Source organism: Hoplias malabaricus, chromosome 13 (assembly GCF_029633855.1).
Source record: "Hoplias malabaricus isolate fHopMal1 chromosome 13, fHopMal1.hap1, whole genome shotgun sequence".
Classification (NCBI taxonomy): domain Eukaryota; kingdom Metazoa; phylum Chordata; class Actinopteri; order Characiformes; family Erythrinidae; genus Hoplias; species Hoplias malabaricus.
Genome location: NC_089812.1, coordinates 4,457,857 through 4,467,638, shown reverse-complemented (window position 1 = coordinate 4,467,638; position 9,782 = coordinate 4,457,857). Strand labels below are relative to the sequence as shown.

The window sequence follows — 9,782 nt, the reverse complement described above, 5'->3', positions numbered from 1 at the left end:
TTATACCTCTTTCTTTATATATCATTTTCAGTCTGAATGAAAAGGTTGGACCTATCATCCAGAGATTGACTATTAAACCCATGGCCCTCAGCGGCTGGTAGACCAAGTAAGCACAATTTGCCATGTCTCTGGGTGGTTATCGGGGGTGATGGTGCGCCATCATAAACAAGCACAGTGCTAGTCAATCCAGGTGTCTGCTAGCTTACATGACATATCTGCAGATAAACTGCTCAATGATTTTGCAGAAATGTGTTGGGTTCACATGTCATGGAGGAAGCATGTGCTTGCTCTCACCCTCCCAGGTTAGAGTCATTGTGTGTGAGATTGGAGATTTACTACTTTATTAAAGAATCAATCATTTTTAAAAAATGGTGTTTGAGAAACTTGTCCACACTTTGGCTGTTGCTTGTAACTGGAAACATGAAACGGAGTGAGAGATCAATACAGACCTTGATGTTGATGCCTGGGTGGGCTTTTAGCTCCTATAGCTAACGCTCTACAACTCCCTGGGTAAGAATTGCTCATTTACGTTTGAAATGTGTGAAACATACTGCTTAAATGCCCTGTATTTTTTGAATGCACGTTTGAAGAGGCTCCAACATAGTGCACATTAGACAGGGCCTAGTATATCCTCCATTTGCTTCACTCTCCTTTATCTACACTAATGCGACATAGAAGAGCTCTATTTTGGGAATTGGAGTGTAATGCATTAGATGGATGGAGAGATTCTACTGAAATTAAGAGGATTATTTGAGAAATGTTCCCCAGGTAAGATTCCATTGCGAGCCCAAAGCGGATAAAGCGATTACAGCAAATTAATAAATGAAGGAATTATAAAATTAAATGTTATTTAAACATGTTATTTAGTTCACATATTCTCATTAATCTTCCATAACTGCATCGTCCTGATCTGGGTCCCAGTGGGTCTGGGCTGAAATCATTGTGTGTAAGGCAGGAACACACCATGGAGAGACCATCAGTCCATCAGAGGGCACCACACTCACATCTGTGGGCAAGTTTGTACACTTGGGTTTTGCAAACTTGAGAGGGAACCGGATCACCCAGAATAAACCCACACAGACGCTGATAACACAGAGCGTGAACCGAGGGGGAGATTGAACCCAAGATCGCAGAACCTTCGAGCTGTGAGGCAAGGATATCACCTACAGCCCCTTGGCATTCTGCAAAGCCCTCAAGTGAAATGTAATGACTTGTAATGTAACTGTTACTTGCGATCATTGGTGGGTGCCCCATGATGGAAAAATGCCTATTGGCTGCCCTTCATACTGTAAATAAACGAGTGCCCTCTTTGGTGCCGTTTCTTGCTATAAATTATGGGCAAGAACATTTGATAATGTGCCTTAAAACATGCCCTTATCATTACATCATAGGTTGTGGTGCACTAGTGGGTGCCCCGTGTCATACACTAGGTGCTTCTTTTTTTTGTCCCTTCCCTTCAAACAGTCTGAGTCCGCCACTGCTTATGATTATGATTTCAGAAACACCCAAAAATAAAATCTTAAACATCATGAAATGTGAACATGGCATTTTGCCCAATGCATGCCAAACACCACTGCCCCTGAGGTCACCAACAACACACAGATACAAAGAGATGGTGGCAGGGCCACTTCACACAAAAAACATTTAATAAAAAATACTCTTACATAAACAAAAACAACTACAACAATGGGAGCCACTCCCCTCTTAGAAAGGAGACGGTGGACCACAGAATTTTAGGCAAAATGCTACATTTTAGCACTTTTCTATTCACAGTCCAATTTACTAATGTTTCATTCATTAGGTTCTTTTGTTATTCTTTAGAAATGATATTAGTAAATAATTTTATTCCAGCACAGTGTCAACATTTTTAACATTTAATTATTTTATATGAGGCTTTTACTCATTATTATGTCTCTCATAGTTGTTGGTAATATTTGTATTAGTTTGTTTTCCAGAATAAAAGTCTTTGTGAAATTAAAAATGAGTTATATCCGGTACAGGACAGTAATCTGAGTGGTTCGATGGTGGACAAGCAGTGGTCTACAGTCAGTGGTGTGACAGGTTTTTTACACAAGTGGGCCGATATATGCTCGCTGTCTGGGATTATTATTATTATTATTATTATTCCTTTATTCAAATACTTTTATTGAACTATAGTTTATTCACAAAAAAACAGACCTCTATGCGAAAGAGCGGTTGTGCGTGATGATGTCACGGGTCTCCACCAATGAGAGGACGTGTGGGCGGGGCTGGGTGAATTCAAACTGAAGGCAGTCTGTTGCTGAAAATAAGGCGAACGGTGAAGAGTTTTTTTTCCTTCGGTGTATTTACTTTCTTTCTCCAGTTACTGAGTGGCTACATTATTTTAAACACAAATTTTCCCCTCAATGGAGCTCTCAAAAGAAGATTGTTTAAGAATGTACTTTTACCAGAGCAGACTGGCCACTTTTTCAGGCTGGCCGTTTGATGAGGACTGCGCCTGTACATCTGAGAATGTGAGAAATATTAACGTTATATTTGAACTTCACTAACGTTAGAAGAGGGGCGGTAGACGGTTGGATGTGTAATTTTTGTTTTATTACTAGTTTAATGTCTTTGCGCAGTAATATATAAGGCAGTATGTGGCTTTTAGCCAGAGGGTTGCGTTCATATTTTTCCGTTAATACAGTTGTAACTGACGTCAACGCTAATAGGGATCATACTGAAACCCCTAGCGTCCTGTGTTCACCTCTCGTCAATAGGGCGTTCCCGCCCAAAGGTTCGCCAAACGATTCATTACCCGATTCCTCATTGAATCGTTCTCACTAGTGACACCTGCTGTGCATAGGGATATATGACAGAATAAATGAATCCTGAGCCACAGTATCCTGGAATGTCTATGTATAAAATAAACTATTTTTACCACTCTGTCTCAACGAATATAAAAGTGTGTGTTTGCATGGAAATATTATTAGTTGAATGTTGTTATGGTGAACATTCATTTGCTATGTCCCTCAGTTCTGTCCCATGTTCTGAGACCCCACCCCCCAAATTAATACACGTTAAATTAAAGTGTATGAAGCTTAATCAATGAAGTATGTCATTTATAAATCTGCTTACCATTGTATGTCCACTGCATACGATAAATGACTGAGTGTAGCCTCATGGTATGTCTTCCTAAAAATGGCCTGTCTATGATTGAAAGTGTGTGTGAGGAGTGGGGGATGTACACCGAGTCAAACTGCTGAATACCATATTCTTTGTTTGTTAATTGTAGATGGCCAAAGCTGGTTTTATCCACACTCCCAGTGACAACAGTCCAGATGTTGCCCAATGCTTCTTCTGCTTCAAAGAGCTGGAGGGCTGGGAACCTCAGGATGATCCAGAGTAAGTTAGTAAACAGGTTAAGCCTTCATAATGAGAAACGGTCATTCATGGATACTGAATGTGACGTTCTCTCCCGACAGGAAGGAACACCAGTCTCATTCTCCGACTTGCCACTTCATTATGCTCAAAAAGTCTGTGGAGGAGCTCACAACTGAAGAACTATTTAAACTGCAGAAAGAGAGGCAGAAGTTCCATATCGTGAGTAAACCTTTTTTTGGATAGTCACTGTTGTGTGCCTGTTTGGTTTGACTGTGCTGTGTATGTGTGCTATACTTGCTTAATCCATATCAAATTAATTACCATCTGTTAAGGGTAATTGATATTCTGTTGTCCTCATGGTTGTCATTCAGAATTACACAAGGTTGTCTCAAGAGGGACAGCTGTGCAGATGTTTGCTGGCAGTATGCAAATGGCCTATTAGTTTTGCTTGTAAGGGCTTATTGAGAACCCGTGAGTGTGGATTACAGTTCACACGATCCCTAAAAAGTGATAAACTGGTGAAGAGCTGTCACTGAAAAAACATTGGTGCACTTTTAAGTGAGAAACGCTAGAGCAAAGAATCAGAGCTGTTGAGCAGCTGAAATCCTCCGAAAAGCAAGAACAGGGGAACGTTTCATTTTCAAAATGACAGAAGTTGGTCTCCTTAGTTCACAATTATTTAGTTTTCCTCCGGGTGACTGTCTGTGAGGAGTGTGGTGTGTTCTCTCTGTGTCCGCATGGGTTTCCTCTGGGTGACTGTCTGTAAGGAGTGTGGTGTGTTCTCTCTGTGTCTGCGTGGGTTTCCTCCGGGTGACTGTCTGTGAGGAGTGTGGTGTGTTCTCTCTGTGTCTGCGTGGGTTTCCTCCGGGTGACTGTCTGTGAGGAGTGTGGTGTGTTCTCCCTGTGTCCGCATGGTTTTCCTCCGGGTGACTGTCTGTGAGGAGTGTGGTGTGTTCTCCCTGTGTCCGCATGGGTTTCCTCTGGGTGACTGTCTGTAAGGAGTGTGGTGTGTTCTCCCCATGTCTGCGTGGGTTTCCTCCGGGTGACTGTCTGTGAGGAGTGTGGTGTGTTCTCCCTGTGTCTGCGTGGTTTTCCTCCGGGTGACTGTCTGTGAGGAGTGTGGTGTGTTCTCTCTGTGTCTGCGTGGGTTTCCTCCAGGTGACTGTCTGTGAGGAGTGTGGTGTGTTCTCTCTGTGTCTGCGTGGGTTTCCTCCAGGTGACTGTCTGTGAGGAGTGTGGTGTGTTCTCCCTGTGTCAGCGTGTGTTTCCTCCAGGTGACTGTCTGTGAGGAGTGTGGTGTGTCCTCTCTGCGTGGGTTTCCTCCGGGTGCTCCTCCCACAGTCCAAAAACACACATTGGTAGGTGGATTGGTGACTCAAAAGTGTCCGTAGGTGTGAGTGAATGTGTCTGTGTTCCCCTGTGAAGGACTGGCGCCCCCTCCAGGGTGTGTTCCCGCCTTGCGCCCAGTGATTCCAGGTAGGCTCTGAACCCACTGCGACCCTGAGCTGGATAAGGGCTTACAGATAATGAATGAATGTTTGGTTCTGGGTCCACATCACTGTTACTGTTACATATTTCAAATATACACAGCCTTACAATTATTTCGTTTCTAACAGATCTATAATGTGCAATATAACAATTCTAAAGCATGATTGATCCAGCCCTGTAATGACAACATTTACTCTGATTAAACCTTTACAAAACTGTTTACTGTTAAAAAAAAAAGAAAGTAATGGGGTTATCTTTTAAAATAAGTTTATAATAAATAAATAAAATAAGTGGATATCAGTCACTCCAGGATTCTGCAGCAAAATTTGTGTTCGACTCCACACTCGAGACCGCGGGAACTGACCATCGCAGGCACATGCAGGGTGCAGTTTTTATGGGGAAAGTGACGACAAGTTAATCATCAGCGTCTATTGTTGCCTTCATTAAATTTTTACAGGAAGAACACCTGCGATTCCATCAGGTTTTAACTGGGATTTTCAGTTCACTCCTTCCGGATATTTTATCCCTCCTCTGGAAGTCAGAATGAGGCGAAATTAGGATTCGTAACATGTTTTGCAGCCATTTGAAATACGGCTCGTGAAAAATACACTGTGAGCTGAAATTGAATTTGAATGTCCACCTATCCTTATTTTTTTATAGAGTTTAACAGAATTCTCTGGCAGTTTTGTGATGTTTCCTTCTGATCTTGTTTTCTTTTACAGAAAAAGATCTGCAACCAAGGTATTGAGAAATTTAAGGAGGCTGCAAAATCAAGACGAGGTGACATTATCAAAAAGGCTATGGAAGGATAGAGGGTCTCTTTTTTTTCCCTGTTGTTTTACCATTTCTCCTGTCATTCAGGCTGGGATTTGTTGTCAAGGAAATATGATTTTACATATTTTATTAATTTCATTGCCACTCCTTCCAGAGTGATTGCTCTAAACGGTTTTCCTCTTTTGACAGTGTTTCTTTAGAGCTCTATATCCACATCTCTAATGTCTCTAATGGTGCTTTTCCACTGCAGGGTGCCTTCTCGACTCTGCTGTTACCTGGAACCGGTCGTTATTTCTTAGTACTTGCCTGCGTGTGGTTCCAAGCGTGCCAGGTAGGGACTAAATGTGATGTGTAAACCCTGCCGAGCGCTGATTGGCCAGAGAGGCTCGTGGTTTAAACGCTCCTTTGAACAGTGGCGGGGCAGGGGGGGATTACAACAAGTAAATACAGAGTATGAAGAGCTGGGTAGGTACCATGCATTGGAAAAGCGCTGTAATACCTGATGCTTCTATTCGTCACCATGGAGCTCCTTATGAATGAGGACTGAACCCTCTGTGATAAATTGTACCGAGGCTCTTGTCAGGCACCTAGAGAACTTTCTGCATCAACCAGTAATTTTCCTTGGCCTTCAGTTCACAGAAGAGCATCACAGACATCACACTGTTCATTTCTCCAAACGTCCTTTTTCATTGCTCTTATTTCATCCCAGTTGCTGCAAAAGTAGTTAATGTGTTTTCAGGCAGCGTTTAATGGGATCTCCTTCAAAGCAGTTTAATGAGCACATGCTCCCACTTGAATTGATTTGCACTTCTTATATGTCCACTTTCTTTTGGGGGGTCCTTGATTTACAGGGATCCTTTGCCTTTTGGTCATCGTCTGTTATTTGAATGTTGTGATAATATTAAAGCTTTGATTATGGGCCCGGTGTGTTTTATGGTCATTGTGTGAGTGCTGTCAGTTTAATGAAGTACATCATTTCAGAAAATGAGTAATCTGACCATTGAGATTGGGGAAGGGGTTTTTGAGCTTATTTAATAGTATTCCGCGACATGTTACTTTGATTAACCGCAGGAATTCGCTAAAACTGGCCAAATCTTTATATACACACTAACTACTCCAGCTACCCGTGTTAAAACACTGAGTACTGTCCAATTACAACATATTCTTTGCCTTTAAAAAGTGGTAGGCTTTAAAATATTCATTCATTCACTATCTGTAACCCTTCTCCAGTTCAGGGTTGCGGTGGGTCCAGAGCCTACCTGGAATCATTGGGCGCAAGGCGGGAATACACCCTGGAGGGGGCGCCAGTCCTTCACAGGGCAACACACACACACATACACTCACACAGTCACTCACACCTATTGACACTTTTGAGTCGCCAATCCACCTACCAACATGTGTTTTTGGACTGTGGGAGGACACCAGAGCACCCGGAGGAAACCCACGCAGACACAGAGAGAACACACCACACTCCTCACAGACAGTCACCCGGAGGAAACCCACGCAGACACAGAGAGAACACACCACACTCCTCACAGACAGTCACCCGGAGGAAACCCACGCAGACACAGAGAGAACACACCACACTCCTCACAGACAGTCACCCGGAGAAAACCCACGCAGACACAGAGAGAACACACCACACTCCTCACAGACAGTCAACCGGAGGAAACCCACGCAGACACAGAGAGAACACACCACACTCCTCACAGTCACCCAGAGGAAACCCACACAGACACAGGGAGAACACACCACACTCCTCACAGACAGTCACCCAGAGGAAACCCACGCAGACACAGAGAGAACACACCACACACCTCTGAAGTTCATTCTTAGAATTTGGTTGCACTTTCTATACTTGTTTCACACAATCCATGCAATTATAGATATTCAATAATAAGATTTTGGTTATTTTTAGTCGGCAGTATCTTTTTTTGTGTTACTTTTACTTTCTCTGCAATTTAGTTTTTGACAACTGTCCATTCTTTTACACCCACGGTGTTCAGCTGTCTTTGTTTTTGCATCTGAAACGAGAGTATTATGTCTTGCCACAAGGGAAGCTTTAATTACTGTTCATCTGTTAATGTTTGTATCATTAAGAGACCCACTTTTTCCGTGCATTTGAATCTGTTTTGAACTCTGATTTTGGAATTTACATTGTTTGTCCGTTGACTCCTCAATTTAATATGGAAGTGGACATTATATCTCGTCTCTGGAAATAATTTCTCACTGAAAATCAATCATGCTGTGGAGCTTGTGTAGTGGGTATAGTGAGATTTAAAGGAACACTCGGTAAGATTTGTGTTTTTTGCTCCTGGGGCTCCCCCTAGAGCAGTCCATTTTTACAGCACTATCCAGAATTACTTGGCGTAAGGTGAGAACACACCCTGGAGGGGGCGCCAGTCCTTCAAAGGGCGACACACACACCTACAGACACTTTTGAGTTTCCAATCCACCTACCGTTTGTTTTTGGAGTGGGGAGGAAACCCACGCAGACACAGAGAGAACACACCACACTCCTCACGGACAGTCACCCGGAGGAAACCCACGCAGACACAGAGAGAACACACCACACTCCTCACAGACAGTCACCCGGAGGAAACCCACGCAGACACTGAGAACACACCACACTCCTCACGGACAGTCACCCGGAGGAAACCCACGCAGACACAGAGAACACACCACACTCCTCACAGACACAGAGAACACACCACACTCCTCACGGACAGTCACCCGGAGGAAACCCACGCAGACACAGAGAGAACACACCGCACTCCTCACGGACAGTCACCCGGAGGAAACCCACACAGACACAGAGAGAACACACCGCACTCCTCACGGACAGTCACCCGGAGGAAACCCACACAGACACAGGGAGAACACACCGCACTCCTCACGGACAGTCACCCGGAGGAAACCCACGCAGACACAGAGAGAACACACCGCAATCCTCCCGGACAGTCACCCGGAGGAAACCCACACAGACACAGAACACACCACACTCCTCACGGACAGTCACCCGGAGGAAACCCACGCAGACACAGAGAGAACACACCGCACTCCTCACGGACAGTCACCCGGAGGAAACCCACGCAGACACAGAGAGAACACACTGCACTCCTCACAGACAGTCACCCGGAGGAAACCCACACAGACACAGGGAGAACACACCGCACTCCTCACGGACAGTCACCCGGAGGAAACCCACGCAGACACAGAGAGAACACACCGCAATCCTCCCGGACAGTCACCCGGAGGAAACCCACACAGACACAGAACACACCACACTCCTCACGGACAGTCACCCGGAGGAAACCCACGCAGACACAGAGAGAACACACCGCACTCCTCACGGACAGTCACCCGGAGGAAACCCACGCAGACACAGAGAGAACACACTGCACTCCTCACAGACAGTCACCCGGAGGAAACCCACACAGACACAGGGAGAACACACCGCACTCCTCACGGACAGTCACCCGGAGGAAACCCACGCAGACACAGAGAGAACACACCGCACTCCTCACGGACAGTCACCCGGAGGAAACCCACACAGACACAGAGAACACACCACACTCCTCACGGACAGTCACCCGGAGGAAACCCACACAGACACAGGGAGAACACACCAAACCACATTGTGCTGCCCACAGTTAAAGGAACAGGTACATTTTTTTTAATTAGTTTTTTCTTCTTTGGACCCTAATATTTTTACCACACTGCACTGGAATCAATGAGGAGTGGGAGGTTGGTTTATGTTCCTACCCTCCTCCAAAACCTACATAGTGCGGTGTCTGCAGTGCCTGATGTAGAACTGACAAGATTTTGAAGCTGTAATATGAGGTAAAAAAATATCACGTAGTGTTCCTTTAAAGAACTATAAAGTGGCTTAGGGATAAATGTGCGAATGCTTTCCGCTCTTTGGTTTGAAAATGGAAAAACATTTATTCACCCTGGACGTATAATTTCCTCGGGTGGAGCTATAAAACGTTTAGACTGCTTTTAATCCTAGGGTTATTACATTTGTTGTGAGGGGGATAGCGGGAGAGTGCGAATTCAGCGCTTCTGAGGTGCTCTCTCTTTCTCTGTCTCTCTCTATCTCTTTCTCTCCCTCTCTCTATCTCTCTGTGTGTGTGTGTGTGTGTCTCTTTCTCTTTCTCTCTCTCTCTCTCTCT

General features: G+C 44.5%; 1 protein-coding gene across 1 annotated transcript; it reads left to right on the top strand.

The window, feature by feature from the left end:
- The first annotated feature begins 2,232 nt into the window (after positions 1 to 2,232).
- LOC136665131 (baculoviral IAP repeat-containing protein 5.2-like) lies at positions 2,233 to 6,535 on the top strand. The gene is made up of 4 exons (XM_066642713.1): positions 2,233 to 2,495; positions 3,257 to 3,366; positions 3,447 to 3,564; positions 5,556 to 6,535. The coding sequence occupies exons 1-4, from the start codon at positions 2,388 to 2,390 to the stop codon at positions 5,643 to 5,645; spliced, it is 426 nt and encodes a 141-aa protein (XP_066498810.1). The 5' UTR covers positions 2,233 to 2,387; the 3' UTR covers positions 5,646 to 6,535.
- Positions 6,536 to 9,782: the final 3,247 nt, after the last annotated feature.

What these genes read in the sequence shown, in the direction of transcription:
- LOC136665131 (XM_066642713.1), top strand. Translation starts at nt 2,388, where the DNA reads ATGGAGCTCTCAAAAGAAGATTGTTTAAGAATGTACTTTTACCAGAGC. An exon ending in GCGCCTGTACATCTGAGAAT is followed by an intron (nt 2,496 to 3,256) that starts GTGAGAAATATT and finishes TGTTAATTGTAG; the next exon opens with ATGGCCAAAGCTGGTTTTAT. An exon ending in GAACCTCAGGATGATCCAGA is followed by an intron (nt 3,367 to 3,446) that starts GTAAGTTAGTAA and finishes CTCTCCCGACAG; the next exon opens with GAAGGAACACCAGTCTCATT.